General features: G+C 45.5%; 1 protein-coding gene across 7 annotated transcripts in view; it reads left to right on the forward strand.

The window, feature by feature from the left end:
• PPP1R12A (protein phosphatase 1 regulatory subunit 12A) overlaps nt 1-24,564 on the forward strand; it is a 123,725-nt gene that overhangs the window by 43,631 nt on the left and 55,530 nt on the right. For all 7 annotated transcript variants that reach the window (XM_066633087.1, XM_066633091.1, XM_066633090.1 and 4 more), the window contains exon 3: nt 13,312-13,430. In XM_066633087.1, the coding sequence (XP_066489184.1) occupies nt 13,312-13,430 (119 nt within the window). The remainder of the gene's footprint in view (nt 1-13,311; nt 13,431-24,564) is intronic.

The following is a 24,564-nucleotide window of genomic DNA, read 5'->3' on the forward strand; positions in this document are numbered from 1 at the left end:
TAAACCATTTCTGCCCAATGTTGCATATATGCAACAGGGATCAAATGTGTACACCTGTGAGTCAGGCAAAAATGGGTTAATTTATTCCTCAGTGGCTCAACGATGTGTTAGATTTTGCTCTGTTTTGGTTTATGTTTCAATATGTAATGTTAAAATTAATGTTTTAATGCTTTGTTTTTCTTTTTGTGATACTTCGTACTTATAATAAAGTTTTGTAAGCCACCTTGGGCCTTTTCTTCAGCATGGGAAAGCTGTGATACAGCATGGGAAAGCTGTGATACAAATTTCTTAAATAAGAACATTAGTGGCAGGGAAGTTTTCTCTAGTTCCTAATCCTACCTAGTTCATGAAGTTTCTCATTTACCATACTATATTCATTGATTCATTTAGTAACTTAGTAAGCTCAAACTGATGTTTTGGCCCTTCATTTAGATTTGAATATTGCTGGGATTTTCTGTGCTGCAAAATATGAACTTTTGGTCACGCAAATTTGGAAGTGGGAGACAGGCACCTGGATGTGTTGATTTTGTGTCAAACAATATGTGGCAGTTGCATAGCTAGAGGGTGTGCAGGGATAGCAGTTGCATCAGGCTGAGGCTGCCTGGGGTCAAAAGTCTGGCTGCCTGCCCCTGTGATTGCAAGAGGCGCGGAAAAACAGCACACTTTGCAAGAAGGTCAGGGGGGTTGCTGTTTTAGGCTGCTTGCTCCCCTTGCTCTGGAGCAGGGGTGCCCAAACCCTGGCCCGGGGGCCACTTGCGGCCCTCGGGGACTCGCAATGTGGCCCGCGGGGAGCCCCCAGTCTCCAATGAGACTCTGGCCCTCCAGAGACTTGCTGGAGCCCATGCTTGCCCAACGCGAGTGCTTACAGCATGAAGGTAACTGTTCAACCTCTCACATTTTCTTTACACTCTCACATAACACCAGAACCAGGGGACATCCACTAAAATGGAGTGTTGGGAGAGTTAGAACGGACAAAAGAAAATATTTCTTTACTCAGCGTGTGGTTGGTCTGTGGAACTCCTTGCCACAGGATGTGGTGATGGCAACTGGCCTGGATGCCTTTAAAAGGGGATTGGACAAGTTTCTGGAGGAAAAATCCATTATGGAGTACAAGACATGATGTGTATGTGCAACCTCCTGATTTTAGAAATGGGTTATGTCAGAATGCCAGATGCAAGGGAGGGCACCAGGATGCAGGTCTCTTGTTATCTGGTGTGCTCCTTGGGGCATTTGGTGGGCCGCTGTGAGATACAGGAAGCTGGATTAGATGGGCCCATGGCCTGCTCCAGTGGGGATGTTCTTATGTTCTTAACTACAATTCCCAGGAAGCCTTGCAGGTCTCTTGTTATCTGGTGTGCTCCCTGGGGCATTTGGTGGGCCGCTGTGAGATACAGGAAGCTGGACTAGATGGGCCTATGGCCTGATCCAGTGGGGCTGTTCTTATGTTCTTATGTACATGAGCTGTGGGATGAGGGCTCCCTCCACTACTTGCTGTTCCACATTTGTGATGCAGCAGTGGTAGCAAAGGAAAGGCCAGCCTTGCTTTGTGCAAGGCCTTTTATAGGCCTTGAGCTATTGCAAGACCTTCATTCATTCATACAAGTTCCATCTCTAATATATTAATTTATGTAAATTTATTCACACTTGAAATGTAAATTAATTCTTTTTTCCCCAACACAGTGTCAGAGAGATGATGTGGCCCTCCTGCCAAAAAGTTTGGACACCCCTGCTCTGGAGGTTTGGGAGGTGACTGGGGGCAAGCAGTAGAGGGGTGGGAGGGAGTGACAGAGCAAGGGGAACAAGCGGCCAGGGATTCTGACTGCTGCCAGTGCCTTTTGGGGAGCGGGTGAGCAGGAAGGGGGCTGGGGTGGGGGGGAGGAGGTAGATTTTTTTAATTTTTCAATTTATTAAAAAAAGCAGGTTTGTCATCCCACCTGGAAGTAATGTCCCTTGTGAGTGTGATGTGGAGGGCATAATTTTTTACTTTGCCTTTGGCCCCCAGGGTGGCTAGCTATGCCACTTGGTAGCCTTCTTATATGGGAATTCATTCTTTTGTCATTCCTCTTCAAGCATATGAAATGGCTACAAGAATAAGGCTGAATAAATACATAGTATGGCATAATGTTCTAAGGTTACAGAGTCCTTGAAACAAAACTGACTGAAATTCTTCAAAATGCATACAGAGGGAATTAAAAGCGTTCGCCTTTATTAAGCAAAAAAAAACATGATTCTGTAGGTAGGAAATTTAGAATTATGAAACTTCAAATTTGGAATATTCTAAAGATTCTGACCAATACATTAGGCAAATTTTGAAACTGCACTTTCACAAAGTAGCTGCACACTGTATTTTGTGGAATATGAATGTTTTATTCTGTCCTCTCTCACCTTGGAAAATTATAGACAAATAGTTGGGTCTCCTAAATAAGGGGCAATAGATACATTAGGACAGGAAACGAGGACTGGGGGGCCCTGGTCGAGGAAAGGAAGTCTTGACCTTTGAACAATGAAGCTCTGATTTGTCTTGGCAGACTTTACTTAAATGTTTTCAGGCTTTCCCATCCCCAACTCACTTTTAAAATGAAAGCTAATGTTCTTAGAACTGTATTGGCTGTAAAGTTTCTTGTGTGGTTGCAGCCACAGAAACTCTGCAAGAAGACCGTTTTGGACTGCGATTTCCAAATAGTTCTCTTTGCTTAATAAAGTGTTAATCCTGGTCTTCTGAGAAGTTTCCCAGAGTCTACATTTGTACTATTTTTAGAGATCATGTTAGCAGCCTGTGTCTAATGAAACAAAGCCAGACTCACGCCGCACCCCCACCCAGTTTGGTTTTTCAGTATTTGTTCTGCTGCCATAGAGCTGTTGTAGTTGTATATCTGCCTCTTCCGTTTTGCCTCCTCTTCCTGAATTGCACAAATATGCTGGTTTCTCTTGCAGAACAAGTGACTGAGTATTTTGGTGATAAGCAATTGAATATGAGAGTCTGAATGGGGTGGCCTGCTCATAGGGCACATGGAAGCACTTGCCTTGGGCATCAGATGGGGGTGGCTGCAGCCACCTCCACAAGAGTGACTTCCCCAATATCTCACTCTGGAACCAGATGCCCATTGCCACCACCTTCATGAGAACAGCTGTCTTGCCCAGTATCAGAAGGCTCAAAGAGCCACTTCTTTCTCCTTTCCCTTTCTTGGCAGAATTTAAAAGGCTGTAAATGAGGAGCCCCCAGCAGCCTCCCTCATTCTCCACACAGTTCCTTTAAAGTTTGTAGGAATTGGGCCCAGCATACTGTTTGGTGTCTTGCCTCAGTTGCCCAAAGGCATTAGCCTGCTCCAGATCTGAAACGTATTTTTCTTTAGGGTTTGATATTAGGACTACAGTTGACCCTCTGCATCCACAGGTCCCACATCCCCAGGTTTATTTATCCACAAATAACCGTCCACATGGGTGCCTCAGGAGTCTCCCCGCAATTACTTACCTGGTGTCTCCGGAGGCCTCTCCTGGGTTGTGCTTGCCTAGTGACCCACTCTGTTGGCCTCCATGGGCCTCAGAATGTCCCACAGAAGCCTCTGGAAACTACTTTTGGTTTTTGGATACAAGCAACTTCTGGCTTGATTGGAATTGGCTTCCGGAGTCCATTGTTGGCCATTCTGAGGCCTGCAGAGGGCAGGAGTGGGTTGCCAGCACAGCACAACACAGGATTGGTCTCCAAAAGCTCCAGATATGCAATTGTGCAGGCTTTGGGACTGGACCCCAGCATTAGTGGAATTCCTCGACCATGGTGGTCGAGGTGGCATCTGGAGCCAAACCCCTGTGGATAAGAAGCGTCCACTGTACTTGAACATGTCACGTGGGTGGCCAAGATAAGAGAGCTTTTTGGTGAGAAGCCTCTGGAAACAGCCTCATGAACTGCAGAGGGGCTTTTGCACTTCTTGTAGTGACTGGTTGAGATAGGTGAGCATGAGTAGATATGGAAGTGGAGTGGGCCCTTGGTATCCATGGGGGGTGCTGGAATTGATCCTGGTCACATACAGCCTTCCTGCATTTCAGAAGGCCTCCCTGACATGGCTGGAAGGCACTTCCAGTCAGGAGGTTCTCTGAGGCCCTCCAGCCACTTGCTTGGCATCCACGGTTATTCAAATCTGTGGGTGCCAAACCCATGGATGTCCACTTTATATACAGTGTTACTTCATATAATGGTATAGATTTGTTTCCAGAAAACAGAGTGAAACATCTCTGTAGGACCTAACTTATAAAACTATTCTAATGTAGTTGTGTTCAGTGTACTGTACTCTCTAGTGCAGTGGTTCTCACACATTTCGCATCGGGACCCACTTTTAAAAATGAGAATCTGTCAGGACCCACTGGAAGTGATGTCATGACTAGAAGTGACATCATCAAACAGGAAAATTTTTTAACAATCCTCGGCTGCAATCCTACCCACATTTACCCAGCATTAAGTCCCATATACTAACATTGTTAAATGAATATACACAGTAGCTTGTTAAAAGTACAGGTCTGTAAAATTTCCCCAAATGCAATCACATACCATGGTAGCATCAAGTCTAATATATTAAAAATAAAATATTGAAATGAATGGGAACCCATCTGAAATTGGTTTGCGACCCACCTAGTGGGTCCCGACCCACAGATTGAGAAACACTGATTTAGGGTATATGGCATTTCCTGATAGCAATCAATTGGTTTCATGCTAGCCAGAATATAATGCTCTTATTGATGCCAGAATACACAGTTTATGTTGGCTCACAGCACAGACAGCTGTATTTTCTGCACCTAACTTTTGAGTGGTTTTATGAACTTTGAAAGTTTTCTTTCCTATTATTCAGTTGGCCTGCATTTTAGACATGATTGACTTGCACAAATGCAAGTATATGCTCTTAGGACCCCACCCCGCAAGTTTAAATAGTACTGGCTATTTTACCTTCTGCCTGCTACTCCACTTAGGGCGCAGTTCTAACCAACTCTCCAGCAGCAAGGTAAGGAAACAAGCATTCCCTTACCTTGAGGAGGCCTCTGTGACTGCTGCCCAATGCAGGATGCAGCACATACCGTAAAGTTGGTTAGGATTTGGGCCTTACTCTGTTTATGCCTCAGTACAAGCCTGAGTTGAGAGAATGACACTGATTTTTCCTCAGTTGTCTCAGTTCCCACATCTTTTGTACTGTGACTTTAGTTCTTAAAGAGACAGTCATATTTGTTGCATTTAAAGGAGCTTTGACTGCACACGATTTTGACTTTACTTGTCAACTTAGGAATGTAAACCTCACTTAAGATGTGAGCACCTAATCCAACCTGAGGGAGGGAATCTAAGGTCCAGCAAGTTGGGGCACAGGAGCTAGGTGAGGGCAATAAAAATAAATACGCGTGTACGTAGGTCTGCTCTGAGCAGGATCAGTCCTACTCTTGAGTAAGGGCCCAAGGGGCAGTCACTTGGAAAAACAAATAAAACAGAGGAGGATACAGTGGAAAGCAAATTTTTCTACTTTTTAAAAATTAACCCTATACTTAACCCAAGTTAAACTTAATCTAAGTCAGAACATGATCTAAAGATTCAGTAAATTGGGATGCAGGATCTAGGTGAGAGCATTAAATAAATAAATAAAACTCAAATTAAAAACTACATTGAGGTTTAAAAAACAGTCCAGCCTAAGAGAACTGAATTAGGAGGGTAAGAACCTGGTTGGCAACCTTTAGTCTCGGAAGACTGTGTTATAAGCCTACAGCACGCGGTATTCCCAGGTGGTCTCCCATCCAAATACTAACCAGGACTGACCCTGCTTAGCTTCTGCTGATCCAGCATGTAACCTAGGAAGGGTCCCTTCCCAACCAGCCAGGGCAATTTAGCATAGTCATTGTCCTTCAGAAGTCATAAGAGCCCTGATTAGGCCCATCAGCAGCCTTTTGTCTTCCTAATCTTTTGTAATCTCACCTGGGAAGACCAGCCCCCTTTCAATCAGCAAGGAGGGAGAGAGGAGGAGCTAGCTAGGGGTATAAAGCTAGCGCCTGCCACTTTGTGAGCCTTCTGCAGACCTCTGTGCAAGTTCAGCAGCAGGGCGAGGAAGCCAGGGCCCCAGACACTGCCCATTCTCTTCCCTTGAGAAGAGGGCAGCAAACCAATGTAGGGTTAAGTACCCCTAAACAGCAGCAAAAAAAGCTATGCAGTCAGGCAGCCAGCAGCAGGGTGGGGGCTATCCAGTGTTTTGCATCAAGTGCAACATGTATGACTATATGCCTCTGGGGCACAAGTCATGGGTGTGTCCTTGGTGCAAGGAGCTCCAGGGACTCAGGGAATGCATCCGCCCCCTTGAAGCCTTGGTGGCCGACCTGGAGAAGCAGAGGCAGGCAGAGAAGGACCATGGGGAGACTTCCAGGGACGATCAGGCTTCGTCCCACCCTCAGGCGTGCAGCTCCTCAGCTGCTGAGTGGGAAGTCTTAGGGCTGGAGGACGTCATCCTGGAGAGGAGGGAAACAGTCCCCTAGGGGGACCCCATCCCCAGGGGACGGGCCCGTATCCGAACGCATTCAGGATACTCCTCGGCAGGAGGGGGGTCGGGGGCTTCTTGTAGTGGGGGATTCGATTATCAGAAACATAGAGAGGGGGGGGTTTGTGATGGATGTGAAGACCGCATGGCGGCTTGCCTGCCTGGTGCGAAGGTTGCGGACATCACTTTTCATCTAGACAGGCTGGTAGACAGTGCTGGGGAGGACGTAGCGGTTGTGGTGCATGTCGGCACCAACAACGTGGGGAAGTGTAGCTGGGCGGTCCTGGAGGCCAAATTTAGGCTATTGGGTAGAAAGCTGAAAGCCAGGATCTCAAAGGTAGCATTCTCTGAAGTGCTACCTGTTCCACGCGCAGGGCCAGCTAGGCAGGCGGAGATTAGGGGTCTCAATGCGTACATGAGACGGTGGTATAGGAAGGAGGGGTTTTGTTTTGTTAGGCACTGGGGAATGTTTTGGGACAAGTGAGACCTGTACAAGAGGGGTGGGCTTCACTTGAACCAGAATGGAACCAGACTGCTGGCGCATAACATTAAAAAGGTGGCAGAGCAGCTTTTAAACTGACCCCTGGGGGAAGGCCGACAGGAACCAAGGGGCATCCGGTTCGGGACTCCTCATCCCTATGGGACAAGGATGGGGAGGTTTGAGAACAGCAAGGTAAACGCAGAGTAGGAGAAGAAATTGGAAATGGTAGCATGATGGGATGTGATAGACGGTTTGGCACAATGAGAGGATGTGGGGACAAAGGAGCTATTAAGCAACCCATCTTGGGGCATTCCGTGTACAAATGCTTTTATGCAAATACCTGACGTCTCCAAGCAAAGATGGGAGAACTGGGATGTCTGGTGACACGGGAAAACATTGACATAGTGGGCAGAATGGAAACCTGGTGGAATGTGGAAAATCAGTGGGATACTGCAATCCTGGGCTATAAACTCTACAGGAGGGACAGGGAGGGGCATGTTGGAGGTGAGGTGGCCGTTTATGTTAAGGAAGGGATAGAATCCAGCAAAGTAGAGATTGAAGGTGGGTCTGACTCCACCATAGAATCTCTGTGGGTTAAATTACCAGGCCTGAGGAGCAATGTAATACTGGGGGCGTACTGTTGTCCTCCAGACCAGAAACCAGAAGGGGACCTTGAAATGAGGAAACAGATCAGGGAGGTGACAAGGAGGGACAGGGTTGTAATCATGGGGGACTTCAATTATCCTCATATAGACTGGATCAATCTGGTCATGAAAAGGAGACCAGATTTCTTGACATCCTAAATGACTGTGCCTTAGAGCAGCTAGTCATAGAGCCCACCAGAGGACAGGTGACTCTGGATTTAATGTTGTGCAGTACTCAGGACCTGGTTAGAGATGTCAATGTTACTGAGCCATTGGGGAACAGTGATCATGCTGCGATCCGTTTAAACATGCACGTCGGAAGACGAATACCTGGCAAATCTCTCACAAAACCCTTGACTTCCGATGGGCGGACTTCCCTCAAATGAGGAGGCTGGTTAGAAGGAGGTTGAAAGGGAGGGTAAAAAGAGTCCAGTCTCTCCAGAGTGCATGGAGGCTGCTTAAAACAACAGTAATAGAGGCCCAGCAGAGGTGTATACCGCAAAGAAAGAAGGGTTCCACTAAATCCAGGAAGGTGCCCGTATGGCTAACCAGCCAAGTTAGAGAGGCTGTGAAGGGCAAGGAAGCTTCCTTCCGTAAATGGAAGTCTTGCCCTAATGAGGAGAATAAAAAGGAACATAAACTTTGGCAAAAGAAATGTAAGAAGGTGATAGGGGAGGCCAAGCGAGACTATGAGGAACGCATGGCCAGCAACATTAAGGGGAATAATAAAAGCTTCTTCAAATATGTTAGAAGCAGGAAACCCGCCAGAGAAGCGGTTGGCCCTCTGGATGGTGAGGGAGGGAAAGGGGAGATAAAAGGAGACTTAGAGATGGCAGAGAAATTAAATGAGTTCTTTGCATCTGTCTTCACGGCAGAAGACCTCGGGCAGATACCGCTGCCCGAACGGCCCCTCCTAACCGAGGAGTTAAGTCAGATAGAGGTTAAAAGAGAAGATGTTTCAGACCTCATTGATAAATTAAAGATCAATAAGTCACCGGGCCCTGATGGCATCCACCCAAGGGTTATTAAGGAATTGAAGAATGAAGTTGCAGATCTCTTGGCTAAGGTATGCAACTTGTCCCTCAAAACGGCCACGGTGCCAGAAGATTGGAGGATAGCAAATGTCACGCCTATTTTTAAAAAGGGAAAGGGGGGGGACCCGGGAAACTATAGGCCGGTCAGCCTAACATCCATACTGGGTAAGATGGTGGAATCTCAAAACACATAAACTAACAAGCCTTGCTGAGAGTGAATCTGCATGGCTTCTGTAAGGGTAAGTCTTGCCTCACAAACCTTATAGAATTCTTTGAAAAGGTCAACAGGCATGTGGTTGCGGGAGAACTTGTGGACATTATATATCTGGACTTTCAGAAGGCGTTCGACACGGTCCTTCACCAAAGGCTACTGAAAAAAATCCACAGTCAGGGAATTAGAGGACAGGTCCTCTCATGGATTGAGAACTGGTTGAAGACCAGGAAACAGAGTGGGTGTCAATGGGAAATTTTCACAGTGGAGAGAGGTGAAAAGCGGTGTGCCCCAAGGATCTGTCCTGGGATTGGTGCTTTTCAACCTCCTTCATAAATGACCTGAAGACAGGGATGAGCAGTGAGGTGGCTAAGTTTGCAGACGACACCAAACTTTTCCGAGTGGTGAAGACCAGAAATGATTGTGAGGAGTTCCAGAAGGCTCTCTCCAAACTGGCAGAATGGGCAGCAAAATGGCAGATGCATTTCAATGTCAGTAAGTGTAAAGTCATGCACATTGGGGCAAAAAATCAAAACTTCACAAATAGGCTAATGGGTTCTGAGCTGTCTGTGACAGATCAGGAGAGAGATCTTGGGGTGGTGGTGGACAAGTTGATGAAAGTGTCGACCGAATGTGCGGCAGCAGTAAAGAAGGCCAATTCTATGCTTGGGATCATTAGAAAAGGTATTGAGAACAAAACAGCTAATATTGTAATGCTGTTGTACAAATCTATATTAAGGCCACACCTGGAGTATTGTGTCCATTTCTGGTCGCCACGTCTCAAAAAGGTCATAGTGGAAATGGAAAAGGTGCAAAGTAGAGCGACTAAGATGATTACTGGGCTGGGGCACCTTCCCTATGAGGAAAAGCTACGACTTTTGGGCCTCTTCAGCCTAGAAAAGAGTCGCCGGATGGGGGACATGATTGAGACATACAAAATTATGCATGGGAAGGATAAAGTGGAGAGAGATGCTCTTTACGCTCTCGCATAACACCAGAACCAGGGAACATCCACTAAAATTGAGTGTTGGGAGAGTTAGGACAGACAAAAGAAAATATTTCTTTATTTGGTGTGTGTTTGGTATGTGGAACTCCTTACCACGGGATGTGGTGATGTCGTCTGGCCTGGACGCCTTTAAAAGGGGATTGGACAAGTTTCTGCAGGAAAAATCCATTACGGGTTACAAGTCATGATGCGTATGTGCAACCTCCTGATTTTAGAAATGGGCTATGTCAGTATGCCAGATGCAAGGGAGGGCACCAGGATGCGGGTCTCTTGTTATCTGGTGTGCTTCTGGGGCATTTGGTGGGCTGCTGTGAGATACAGGAAGCTATGGCCTGATCCAGCAGGGCTGTTCTTATGTTCTTATAAGCTGCCTCTAGTGGAAAAATTTACATCCAGGTCAAAGCATGCTATAATGGCACAGCATTATAGAAAGCAGTGTGTGAAAGGTATTAGTGTTAGGTATAAAAAGTGTTAGAAGGGCATTATGATATTATAAGAGAGGGAACAAACCAACTGCCATGTCATTCATGGTCCTAAAACTGTAGTATCTGCTCATAAAAGGATGAACGTCTCAATATTATCAACATATCACTTCCTTCTAAAAAGCAGTGGGAAGATCAGGGAGGCATCCAGAGAGTTGAACTCTTCCCCCCCCCCCAAAACCTGTAATCCAGTAGTTTACTAACTTTTTCTAGGAAAAGTAGTTTCCTAACTTTTTCCTACTAGGCCAGGGGTCGGTCGGCAACCTTAAACATTCAAAGAGCCATTTGGACCCGTTTTCCGGAGAAAAGAAAATCTTGGGAGCCACAAAACCCTTTTGACATCTAAAATGAAGATAACACTGCATATATAGTTTTTTTACCTTTATGATCTGCTGCAAGCTCCCCTTCCTGTGCTAACCAGACAATATACTTATTGTCAAGATAGATATATCTTGACTGAGGGCCCAATCCTATCTAACTTTCCAGCACTGATACAGCCCAGACTTAAGGAAACAAATGTTTCCATACCTTGAGGAGGCCTCTGTGACTGACTCCCCACTAGAAGATGCAGTGCATGCCCCATTAGAATGGCTGCACCGACACTGGAAAACTGGATAGGATTGGGCCCTGAGACGGCACTCTGAGGCACACACAGGGTGACCAGATGTCATTACAATAAAAGAGGACAAGTCACCCCAAAATGTAGGATATTGAAGAAAAATGTAGGACCACAAAATAAAAGCTAAAAACACTCATCTATATTATATATTGATCAATATATAGATTATGTATTTATTATATATTATATTATTGATCTCATGTGCCTAATTTAAAATTACTTATTATTGAATTTAAAACTGTATTACATATAATTTATTAATTACAAGAGGGGATGCGTTTCCTGCTCACAGGGAAAAGCAGGACGTTTAAGTTCTTTTCCAGGACATGGGGCTAAAAAATAGGACATGTCCTGGAAAAAGAGGACCTCTGGTCACCCTGGGCACACACTGGGGCGGTGCATGCTAAGACGGCACCCTTGAATTTAGCACTCTTTATTTTCCCCAGGTCAACCCCCATCTTTCTTGCTTCTGAAAGAGCACCCCTTTCTAAGGCTCCCACAGCCCCATCTCCGCTCTCCTGCTCCCCATGGCATCCCAGAAAAGCAAGGTAAAGATGGAGTTACACAGGCAGCCCTTCCACAGCCTCCCTCTTCCGCACCCACCCACCCTTGTAAAGTCAACACTCCCCCCTCCCACTGCTCTGCCTCACCTATTGCCCTACAAGACAAAAGTGAGGTCATCCCCATTGCCTCACTGTGCCAAGCCCCACCCCACAGCTGTGTGAACAGGAGATGCCCACAAGGGGACTGCAGGAGCCTTCTGCCCTCTCCTGGGAGCTGCCCCTGCCTCCCCCCACCCAGGCAGCCCTGCCTGGACTCCCTCTCCTGCCTCTGCATCCCCCACCGACCCCCCACTGGAAGCCCACCCACCTGGCGTCCCCACCCCTTGCCAGCCACACTCAGGGTGGCAGGAAGCCAGGAGGGGAGCCTGGCTGCTGTCAGCCACACTCACCATATACAGGACGTAGAGGGCGCACAGCGCATTACGGGAGCAGGCGAAGCCCCAGCACACCATCTTCCCAGGCAGGAGTGGCCAAGCCCCCCTTTCCCTCCCCCGCAGCACAAAACAATCTCCCGCTCCCCCCAAGGGGAAAGCAGCAGCAGCCCGTCCTGCACAAAACAATCTCCCCCTCCGCCCAAGGGGAAAGCAGCCGCCGCCTATCCTGCCCCTTTAAATCCCAGCCTGCAGGAGCCAGAGCAGATGGCTGAAAGAGCTGCATGTGGCTCTAAAAACACAGGTTGCCGATCCCAGTACTAGGCCATTTGGCCATGGCTCCCCATTAGGGCTTCACTCCTATATGTTGCACAGGCAGCAGGCTTTTAGCAAGGATTCTGCAGCTCCCTGGTTGGTTTCTGCGGCTCCCTGGGGAGCCACAACACGCCGTTTGGGAACCACTGTTGTAACTTATGAAAAAAGATGATATGCTTGACACAGTATAATAATCTTTTGCTTTGCAAGTTCAAATGGCATTTATTTTACTGTAGCTTAGGAGATACAATTTTTCTGAACTAAGAGGAATGCTGTAGGCCAATGGTTCTCAACCTTTTTAACACTGGGACCCACTTTTTCAAATGACACTCTATTGGGACCACCTCATTTTATGAAACTAAAAAAGTTTCACTTTGCCAGCCACTTAAACCTGTGGATTTGTTTTGTTTTTTTTAACTATAGGGGAACCCCCTTCTAAAGCTTTTGTTGAGCTCCATGTTTATATGATCAAGACCATTTTGGTGGTTTTGTACGTATTTCCCTTTGCAGTGGGCCAAGGCACAATGGCTCAGTTTTGCTTTCTGTAGGGTCAATACACTTTCCTGGTTGGTTGTCAGCTTGTTAGCTTTGCGACCCACCAAAAATCAGCTCGTGACTCATGAGGTAGAAGAGCAACTTCTAAGTTGTGAACACTTCTTCTGTGAAAGGTTTAGCTTTTTATTGCTTCTGTTCTAATGTGTGTGATGAAGGTTTGTACCATGAAAAATGTTAAGTGCATGTTGATAAAGTTTTCAGTGTATTCAAAGAGCTTTGTTGTTTTTGATGTCTGGGTTTTGCTGTAGCAATACCAATGCTAGTGCTATTGTATTCAGTTGGAGTATTTGAAAAATTGATATTGGGCTTCTGTTTTCAATACAAAACTAATTGCTTAAAGGTTTGTGTTCATTTTTTTAACCTCTAAGAACTTGTATGATAACACGTTAGGAAAAGCAATTATTCTTCAAAAAGAGCCTTTCACAATGGGAACTTCATGGCAATCCCTTTAGGTTGTAGTTCCAGTACTGCTTCAGTGAAATGTATTCAAAACATGCTGCCATATTAATAACAAATTCCTTCTTACCTTACAGATATTTAATTAGTCAAGGAGCACATGTAGGAGCAGTAAATAGTGAAGGAGACACTCCACTAGATATCGCTGAGGAAGAGGCAATGGAAGAATTGCTTCAAAATGAAGTTAATCGACAAGGTAATTCCAAAAGTTTACTGCATAATTACATAGTTCATAAAAGACATCAAACTGTATTTTTAAAGTTGGAAATGTTACTGGTTCAGGTCGTCGACTTTCTTGCCAGTGGGAAAAAGATCATGGATCAGGAGTGAAGTTAAAGTATAAGAAACTTATTTTTTCAAGATGTTACAATAGAGGTATTTTCAGAGATAATTTTTTAATATCTTTGTGGAAATTTTCAACATTTGTGGAAAATGTTGAAAATTTTTCAATAAAATATTTATAGAATGTATGCATGTCTTTATTTGTTTAGGTACCCGTTAGTCTTGATCTTTAAATATGCTTGCATCTCGTGAAAGAGTATTTACTGTTTTCAAACTGAAGATATTATAAATATCACCCCTTTTTTGGAACAAATTTCAAGTGTGAGAACACTTTATTGCACACAAGGAGCCTGCATTTTGGTCTTTCGGTCAAAATGGAAGTGACAGAATTGGACCCAGTGAACACCTCTTAAATTTCGCTACATTTCTAATGAGAAACTGACTTGTCCTAGGCCAGGGGTCGGCAACCTTAAACACTCAAAAAGCCATTTGGACCCATTTTCCAGAGAGAAAAAAAACCTCAGGAGCCGCAAAACCCTTTTGACATCTAAAATGAAGATAACACTGCATATATAGTTTTTTTTACCTTTATGCTCTTATAGGTCCCATTTTTATAATGCAGCCCCCTCTTGTAGCTTTTTGTTAGTTTTGTCATACATTCTTGTTCTGTGTTTTCAGATGCCTGGTCCTCTATGGTGTTTTGCCCGATTCCAAGGCCATTCTCTGCCTGGAGAATTATGCCCACTTTAAGCAAATTAGCTCCCCTTCTTTCCCCCAACAAATGACCCTGGTTCTGCCCTGCACTCCTGCTGGACCCCACCTCCAGGGTAGCTCGCCTGTTTAACCTGCAGAGGTCCTCTCTCCTGCCAGCAGCCTCCCACCACTACAGCAGACCCTTGGTCCTCAGCCGGTCTTGGGCACAGGAGCCACACACCAAACTCCAGTGTCTCCAGCAGTCCATTAGTCACAAAGTCAGTCAGAGTATCCAGGGCAAAGTCAATAAGCCAAGTCACAGCAAGGTCAGATTCCAAAGTAAGTCAATCAAATCAGAGTATCCAAGTCAGTCTCCTCTCCAACCCACACACCCCTTCCTGCCTCAGGTGCTCCTTATATCCCTGAGGGCCCTATTGCCTTCAAGTGGCTGCAGCTGTGCAGCACACTCTGCTGAATGCCCAGGCCTTACCCTTAAAGGAGCCACTGCTGACACCACATGCTACCTCCTCACCAGATCTTCCAGGATTCCAATACATATGGCGGTTATGACATCTGCTTATCTTACATGGATACTAAAGAACTCCCCCCACCTTCCAGAGGCACCCTGCTGGAAGGAAAAAAGGACACAGACTCCAGAGGTGGGGAAGAAAAGAAGCCAGAGCTGGGGGGGAAAGGTGGGGGGGGCAGCCACAGGCCAGCTTCTGCCCTGCCTGCCTGGCCTCCCTCACTCAGGCTGCAACCCTCTCCACACTATCCTGGGAGTAAGCCCCATTGACTACAATGGGACTTCTGAGCAGACAAGTTGGTTGGAGCTATCAGGTTGCAGTCCTCTCCACACTTTCCTGGGAGGAAGCCTCACTGACTACTTGTGAGTAGACCTGCATAGAAGGGGGCTGAGGCTGCAGCCCTCCACACCTTCCTGGGAGGAAGCCCCACTGACTACAGCGGGGCTTACTTGTGAGTAGACCTGCACAGGAGGAGGCTGAGGCTACAGCCCTCCACACCTTCCTGGGAGCAGCCCAGGGACTACATCGGGGCTTGCTCTCGAACAGACCTGTACAGGCTCCCACTCATCCGTCCTTGCGCTTGGCCTTGAGCCAGCTCCAAGGCTGCCATCCCAGGCACGCTTTCCTGGGAGTAAGCTTCATCCGCTGTAATGGTGCTTACTACTGAGTAGACACACAGGATGTCTCCTCTGCTGCAGAGGAAAAGCCTCTCCTTGCACTGAGTGGGGACCTGCTCAGGGAAAGGCGGGATGCAAGGGCTCGAAATGGCTGAGGAGGAGGGCAGCTCAGGATTGGCTGGTGGTCAGCCAGTGAAGGGCCCTGAGCCATTCCAACAGAAAAAGCCAGGAGCCTGCTGGATGCTGATTGGCTGAGCCTGCTGGAGAGTTGGGGAAGGGAAAAACAGGGAGCTTAAGCCTGCAGAGCAGGCAAAATTGAAAAGGAAAACCAATGTGGGGCAGGTGGGGGTGAAGGGAGAGGAGGGCAGTGAGCTCGGGGCGGAGGAAAGCAGCCTGCCCTCCCAACACAGGTGCCTCCTGTTACCCCCTTTGCCACTTTCACCAGGAGGAGCCGCAGCAGACAGCTGAAAGAGCCGCAGGTTGCCAACCCCTGTCCTAGGCAGTTAGTTAAACTTTGTTACCATGACCTTAGTAACCTGCACATCCACAGGGGAAAAAACTGAGATGTGAACCATTGGCACCAATTGGCTAACATCTGACTATTCAAATGGGTCAAGAGGAAAATGCCAGCACCCCACTGGGTTTTACTGACATTTGTCAATTGGTCTAATTCATCTGCCTGGCTATAACTGAGGGGAGATCCCTGGAGGCTGGGTGAAGTTTCCTGCTGTTGAAGTAGCCAATGGAAAGGCAGAAACTTGATTCCTTTGAACGTCATGAAAGGGGAAGGAAGCGGCATGTTTTGTCCAAGCCCTGTTAGAAATACCTGTACACTGTCTCCAGGGCTTGGAGAGATGTGATAGCAAACAGAACTGAAAGTATGTGCAAAAGTCTAAGTAACCCTGTGTTAGGATTTTATTTAATTTGCCTCCAATATCAAGGACTATATTTGCCAACTTCTGCTTTTAAATATTTCCATTTTCAGTAAACTACTTTTATTTTTGAAACTTCTCTAACTTGGGTTTGTCAGACCAAAGAGCTGTTGCTCTGAACACAACATTTGTTTCACCTATATATACCATTTCCAGAATATAAATATTGTAAAATTTATATAATACTTGTTGACCAAGTAGATTAGACTTCTCTTCCTTTCTAAGGTCATAGTAATTATGAATGATTTTAATTCTAGTAGTGAAGTAATAGCATCAAAGAGGTGTTGGGTAAGGGGTGAGAGCAATGATTTGAAGAAGGCAAGAATGATCATTGCACTAAAACAAAGTCTGCTGGCTGCATAAATTTAGAAAGGATTCACATATTTTATGTGAATCTAGAAGCATTTTGTTTTTTCACTTGCTTTTTAATTCTACCATGTTCCTAACGTAGATAACTTGATGCCCTTTAAAAATACTTGAGGAGGCCTAAAAATTGTGTCCTTTCTTCAGCTGCTTAATGAGAGCAAGAACTGGAATTGACTGGTAGAAGGCAAGCACAGGAGTGTGTCTGTGTGCAGAAGCTGAGCTGGTATGGGTCATTTAATCACTGAAGTGTAGACTAGTAAAAAACTTCTTAGGATACCACCAGCATAGCCCTATACGTTGTTAGGTAGAAGTACGTCCATTGTATTAGATTTATTTAGGTATTTATACTCTGCCTTTCCACCATAAAAGTGGTGCCTGAGGCAGGTTTATAATAAAGCAATATGAATAAGAACCATAAACCATTTAGTGGGGCTTACTCATAAGAAAGTGTGCATAGGGTTTTTGTATCCACTTTAAAGGCATTTTTCCAACTCTCCTCAAATTAAATGGTACTATGTGGAGTCGATAAAGACTTAAGTTCTTTTTGTTTGAGCTGTAATCTTTTTTGAAACTGCCTGGTTTAAAATGAAATCGGAATTTAAAGCAAATGCGTCTTAAAACTAAGCTCATAACCCCTTTATGAAAGGCTGTTTTTCTTTGTAAAGAAGAGGCTGTGGTGAAAACATCTTTATCAGGCATCGTACAGCATAATAGTTCGTGAGCAACTATTTTGCTTAGACTTTTTACATTTTTAAAACTGTGAGCTTTTTTCATTTTGCTGTGTAAACCACTTTATGAACTTTTTGTTAGAAAGAACTGGCAAGAAATTATTTTGTTACCCACAGAATAATCTGTGGAACTCCTTGCTACAGGATGTTGTAATGATGCTTGGCCTAGATGCCTTTAAAAGGGGATTGGACAGATTTATGGAGGAAAAAGTCCATCGAAGGTTACAAGCCATGATGACTATATGCAGCCTCTGAGTTCTAGAGGTAGCCTATCTCTGGCTGCCAGAGGCAAGGGAGTGGCAAGAGGATACAGGTATCATATTGTCTTGAGTGCTTCCAGAGGCATCTGGTTAGCCACTGTGAAGTACAGGAAATTGGATTTGGTTGGCCCTTGGCCTAATCCAGCTAGGCTCTTCATGTGTTTAAAGCAGTATGTAAATATTTTTGACGTTGATACTTGTTGATCAGAAACCAAGGAGGTGGCGGCAAGGTGCAGAGGCCTGCTCTGTTCTGGTACCATTTCTCGGCAACAGGTCTCTGGAATAAATTAGAAGACTTGAGGACAGCCCCACTTGTGTTATGGCTTCTGGTGGGGTTTAAAGACCCATTTGTTTTGCTTGGCCTTTAAGAAAGGAGGGTCCTCCTAGGGACCCTTTTTTGACTTCTGTTGCTGCTTTTATGTTCCAGCTGTATTAATCCGCTCTTGTATTATTACATTTGTAACAATTTTAATGGTTTTATTTTAATGTTTTTATTCAATTTCCTATCTTTTGTATGTTTTATTTGTATGTTGTACCCTGCTTTGAGTAGCTGAAAAGTGGTATATAAATCTTTTAAATAAATACTTTGTACTTCATGTCAGAGGGGGGGCTCCATATCTGCGGATCCCATATCCGTGGATTCAATTATCTGTGGATTGGGTGTGTGTTGTCCCCCCCACCTTGTGTGCCTCCTTTGGGGGTGAGGGGAGTCTGAGCTCAGCAGAGGCTGAAGGCATCCATCCCCAGCCTTTGCTGGGCTCAAACTGAGCTGTATAGCTCAAATAACGAAACTTCTGGTTTCTCTATGAAACCGGAAGTGACATTATTAATGCCTTACAAAGCCTTGGGAGGCTTGGAGAAGCCACACTCTTGGTACTTCAGAATGCCTTTGGGAGGCCTTACAAATGTACCTGTGGTTTTTCAAAAAACCACAAGTACTTTCCTAAGGTCTTCCAGAGACTTCAAAACATCAAGTAGTTATTGAAATGTTCTAGATTCCAACCATCTAGGGCACCAGTTCCCCAATTCCTGTGAAGGAGTTGGGAAGGAGTTGTTGTGGGAGTGGGGATGAGTCTGTTGCCCTGTTGCGGGAGTAGAGATGAGTGATTGTGGCGTGTGGGGTCTTGGGCGGGCATTTTACTATACCTGGGGGCATCCTGAAGTGAGCTCCAATTGCAGGTCTGAATTTGATGCAGCCACAGGGAGGGTCGCAGAGGGGGCCGTGAGCCTCCTGAACTCTCCAGGAGGCTTCAGGACACCCCCAGGTACAGTAAAATGCCCCTGGGCCCCTGTACCACTGCAATCGCTGCAGAACCATTCAGGGCACACATCCTGAGCCACTTCCTTTAAGGGTAAACCCTGGTAGGTCACAACCCACCAATTTGGGAACCACTGATCTAGGGCCTTACAGATGAAAGCCAGAACTTTGAATTGGATTTCGGAACTCACAGAAGTACTTGAGTAACAGTGAAGTTGCATGCTTCACAGAATGGGCCTGATTACAGCATTCTGCATAAGGTTTAGTTTTTGAGCACTCTTCAAAGGCAGTCATACTGAAATACTCATCTGACTTACCAATACAGGTTGTGCATCCCTTATCCCTTGTGCTTCGGTCACAGTGGATCAATTACATATATTTTGAACATAACTTCAAGGATTTTCACAGTGAGAGAAATATTGGCAAGGTATTTACACCTGTGATGCCACTTGCTGCCAATGTCTCTTTCACTTGGGGGATCTTAACAGTAGCAATCTAGCTCAGGCAGTGCTTTATCCAGTATAAGGGAGAAGGGGTGTGTGGTGGCAGTTGGGATGGTGTTAGAGGAAAAAGGGGGGTGCACTTTTAATGCCACTGGACTCAGCAGTCTGATCAGAATGTGTTGGTGGGCTGGATGTGGCCCATGGGTTGTAGTTTGGTGACCTTTGCTTTTAGATCAGCAGGAGGTGACCTAACAAAACAAATCCAAACTGTGTTTTGCTGCCATGAATTAGCAGACTTCTCTGTAATGTTTTTAGTCACAGGAGTTGAGGCAGTCACAGCCTCAAATTACCTTGAGGTTTTCATAGCAGACTATTCTTTTTTTGTAAACATCTGAAAGGGCAGGACTAGAACCACACTGAGATATGTTTCTCTGTGTGCAATGCATATACTCTCGTGAATCATAAAATGAGCAGGCTAATTTGAATGATGTCATTTGTGATCATTTGCAGGATGTATTTAAATATAAAGAGATCATTGCTAATAAGCCTTGCAATAGTTAGAAGAAAATTTGAACTCTGTATGAGAGTTGCTTGTTCGGACCTCCAAAATAATTCAATTAATACCTTTTAGAAGAATAGCTGATAGGCATCAAGAATGAGGCAACAGCCTGTTTGGTCATACACATAGAGCAGAGCGAGGGGTAATAAGTATAGGAGCTCTGCCCCGCATCCGCAGGTCCCATATCTGCACTTTTGCTTATCAAGTTCTCAAATTCTCCCTATTGTGCTCATGACTCGCCTCTCTTGCAAACAGGAAGTGGACAGATCGCGAAATTGTTAGCTTCTACTTCCTATTAGCGCTCTCGCTGACACCTCCTTTAGTGTTCCTTCAGCAGATACAAGTCAAGGTTCTTGCTGTCTGCTTCCTTTTCCAAAAAGCTTCCTTTTGCAAAGTGTTTGCAAATGAAGAGAGGTGCGTTATGAATGCAGCGGGGGGGGGGATTTGAGTTCACTACTATCTGTGATTTCAGGTATCTGCACTAGCAGCAGAAACATATCCCCCATGGATCCAGAGGGTTGCCTGAATATATACATGTAAACATCAAACTAAAAAGAGGGGGAAATGTACTAGTGTTTGTGTTTAGGGTTCCACCTGCAGTGCTGTCCACACTTCCCTAGGAGTAAGCCCCATTGAACACAATGGAACTTATTTCTGAGTGCACTTGTACAGGTGCCCTCCCATCTGCAGGAGATATGTTTCCCGCCCTTGCAGATACATGAAACTGCAGATAAAAACCTTATCAAAAGGTTCAGAAATCCCCCCCATCACACAAATTATCTGCTTGTGTTCACAACCCTCTTTTCGCTGTTCCTGGGTCTCTCTGGCTCTTTGCTGACTGCAAAATGGAAGCAGAAAGCACTCACAGGAAGCAAGGAACTAGGTGTTCCTTTGCTGTCAAATCAGGAAGGGATGAATATAATGCTCGAAGCCGCACCTACTCAGCCTTTCAGATGTGGTGGTGCAGGGAATTAATTCTTATATCTGTCCTATCTGTTCAGCTTTTTTTAGACAGGTTAGAAGAACAGAGGTTCCCAAAATGTGTGTCGCGAAACGTTAGGGTGTCACACTCACAGGGCCACCATGGGATATCCCTGGTCGCCTCTTCCACCTATTCCTCCATGTGCCACCAACTTGGACCTTGTGAAACCTTGCTAGTTCCAACATAGTGGTGCCCGGCTGAGCTGGAAGAGGAGGCTGCAGGGGTGTTGTGACCCATGTAAGTTTGGGAACCACTGGAATAGAGGTTTCGCTTCATAATATTATGAGGAAGAGGAGAAGATGGATTAGACCAGGTGTGTAAAACGTAAAGCCGATGGATCACATGCAACCTGTGGAAGCTCTTTATCTGGCCCTTGGGCTCTCCCAGCACCACCATCAGCTGCTCTCAGCTGCTGAGCTGTGCTGAGGTGTCACTGCTGAAAAGGTAGCCCTCATGATAATTGGGCTCTCCCATATCCTGAAAATATTATCAAGATTTGTGTATTTTGTTTTCTGTCACTTGCAGGTAATGAGTTTCTAAGTGAGGAAAAATGCATATTTCTGGTCATAACCTGCTTTACGACATCACATCATAAGAACATAAGAACATAAGAACAGCCCCACTGGATCAGGCCATAGGCCCATCTAGTCCAGCTTCCTGTATCTCACAGCGGCCCACCAAATGCCCCAGGGAGCACACCAGATAACAAGAGACCTCATCCTGGTGCTCTCCCCTACATCTGGCATTCTGACTTAACCCATTCCTAAAATCAGGAGGTTGCGCATACACATCATGGCTTGTACCCCATAATGGATTTTTCCTCCAGAAACTCGTCCAATCCCCTTTTAAAGGCGTCTAGGCTAGACGCCAGCACCACATCCTGTGGCAAGGAGTTCCACAGACCGACCACGCGCTGAGTAAAGAAATATTTTCTTTTGTCTGTCCTAACCCGCCCAACACTCAATTTTAGTGGATGTCCCCTGGTTCTGGTATTATGTGAGAGTGTAAAGAGCATCTCCCTATCCACTCTGTCCATCCCCTGCATAATTTTGTATGTCTCAATCATGTCCCCCCTCAAGCGTCTCTTTTCTAGGCTGAAGAGGCCCAAACGCCGTAGCCTTTCCTCATAAGGAAGGTGCCCCAGCCCCGTAATCAGCTTAGTCGCTCTCTTTTGCACCTTTTCCATTTCCACTATGTCTTTTTTGAGATGCGGCGACCAGAACTGGACACAATACTCCAGGTGTGGCCTTACCATCGATTTGTACAGCGGCATTATAATACTAACCGTTTTGTTCTCAATACCCTTCCTAATGATCCCAAGCATAGAATTGGCCTTCTTCACTGCCACCGCACATTGGGTCGACACTTTCATCGACCTGTCCACCACCACCCCAAGATCTCTCTCCTGATCTGTCACAGACAGCTCAGAACCCATCAGCCTATATCTAAAGTTTTGATTTTTTGCCCCAATGTGCATGACTTTACACTTACTGACATTGAAGCGCATCTGCCATTTTGCTGCCCATTCTGCCAGTCTGGAGAGATCCTTCTGGAGCTCCTCACAATCACTTCTGGTCTTTACCACTCGGAAAAGTTTGGTGTCGTCTGCAAACTTAGCCACTTCACTGCTCAACCCTGTCTCCAGGTCATTTATGAAGAGGTTGAAAAGCACCGGTCCCAGGACAGATCCTTGGGGCACACCGCTTTTCACCTTTCTCCACTGTGAAAATTGCCCATTGACACCCACTCTCTGCTTCCTGGCCTCCAACCGGTTCTCAGTCCACGAGAGGACCTGTCCTCTAATTCCCTGACTGTGGAGTTTTTTCAGTAGCCTTTGGTGAGGGACCGTGTCAAACGCCTTCTGAAAGTCCAGATATATAATGTCCACGGGTTCTCCCGCATCCACATGCCTGTTGACCTTTTCAAAGAATTCTATAAGGTTTGTGAGGCAAGACTTACCCTTACAGAAGCCATGCTGACTCTCCCTCAGCAAGGCCTGTTCGTCTATGTGTTTTGAGATCCTATCTTTGGATCCTTTTAATGACATCCTTTTAATGACATCATTTCCAGACCTCAGCAAGCATCATGAGTGCTGTTTGAGTCTCTCTCAGAAGAGTTTGACACCCCTGGACTAGACTATGCCATGCACAGATCAGTCAACAGCCTGCGGCAGATGTTTTCCTAGGTGTGCTTACTAGGGTGTTTTACACCTTAGACCTCAGGAAGGGCAAGCCAGAGGGCAAAACCTCCATCCCCGCATACCCTCAAGAGAGCCAGGGAGGTTTAGCCATAAGTCACACCCAAAATATTGACAGTACATTTTCCAGACCCTTCAATATGACCTGGAAGGCAGAATGGACCAATTCCAAGAACAGTCTATCCAATGAACTAGCAAATAAGCTTTACAACATTCCTCAGAACATTATGGGCCAACCTGACATCCCAGTGACTGATGCACCAGTCACCACCTTGACATCTGAGGTAGCTGATGCATCCTTTTTGCTCAGTGAGTGAATAGAGCACCAAAGAGCCTTGTGATAAGCAGGTGGAAGTGGTTCTCCAAAAGGATGTTGATGCTTTTTGTAATGGCTTTCTAGGTATCTGTTACTAACTCAGTGTTTGCCAGGGTGATATATTTATGGGCTGATGATCTGTCAGCTAATGAGTTACTGTCAAAGCAACTTAAAGATGGATTGAGGGAGATTTACGTATCTCTGTCCTTTCCAGCACATTCTTTCTTGAATGCTGTTCAGACCGAGTCTAGAGTGATGGCAGCCAATGATGTGGCTAGGCAAAATATCTGGCTGTAGAACTGGGACTCAGATCCAGGTTTTCAGTCACAGTGAGTCAGCATACCTTTTCCATGGGGTCAGGCTTTTAGGGCATGTTGCTTGGAAGCAGTGCATTTTGATGCCAAGGGTAAATGGTAGCCGTTCCAATAGCAAAAAAGGATGAACAAGTCTCAATTGTCCTTTCTTCAACAAAGTTACTCTAGATCTGTTAGGGAATATGAAGTCAAGCAATCCTGTTTCAGGAAATTCTCACAGAAAACTGCATTATCATTGATTTCCAAGGACACAAGGAAAACAATACTCATCCTGCTGCCAGGCTACCTCGTACACCAGAACCCATAGGTGGCAGACTTCAATACTTGGCTCAAAATTGGATGCAAGCAGTGTTATGTATGTGTGTCCAGGATGGGCAATTTCTAAGGACTGTGCCCTTAGATCTGCCCACCAGCAAGTTCCTGGTATGACTTTTTTCCAAAAACTCAACAAAATATCTGTTCATACCATTCAGTGCCTCAATATTAAGACAGATTAACCTGTTCCAAGTGCCCGGAGGTTATTGGCAATTTACACAAATTTTCTTATTCAGAAAGGGTGTGAACAATCTAAACTTAACCTGATTGAACAAATTTCTAGCTTATTATAATAATTATTAAACATGGAGCATGCTAAAGTCAATAACAGTAGCTATAAACAAAGTTGTCTATAGGACAAATCAGATGCATGCTTATTAGACCTTGCCACAGGAAGTACCTTTGTTTCACCTGTGCCAAGAGGCAGTACCAGGCATTATCTCTTGGCCTCATCTCAGTCCCCAGTATATTTACCAAGAAGATTCTGACTCCCACTAGAGCAGCAAACGTGAGACAACAGGATATTTACTTCATACCTTTA

This window comes from Tiliqua scincoides, chromosome 7 (genome assembly GCF_035046505.1).
Source record: "Tiliqua scincoides isolate rTilSci1 chromosome 7, rTilSci1.hap2, whole genome shotgun sequence".
NCBI classification, from domain to species: domain Eukaryota; kingdom Metazoa; phylum Chordata; class Lepidosauria; order Squamata; family Scincidae; genus Tiliqua; species Tiliqua scincoides.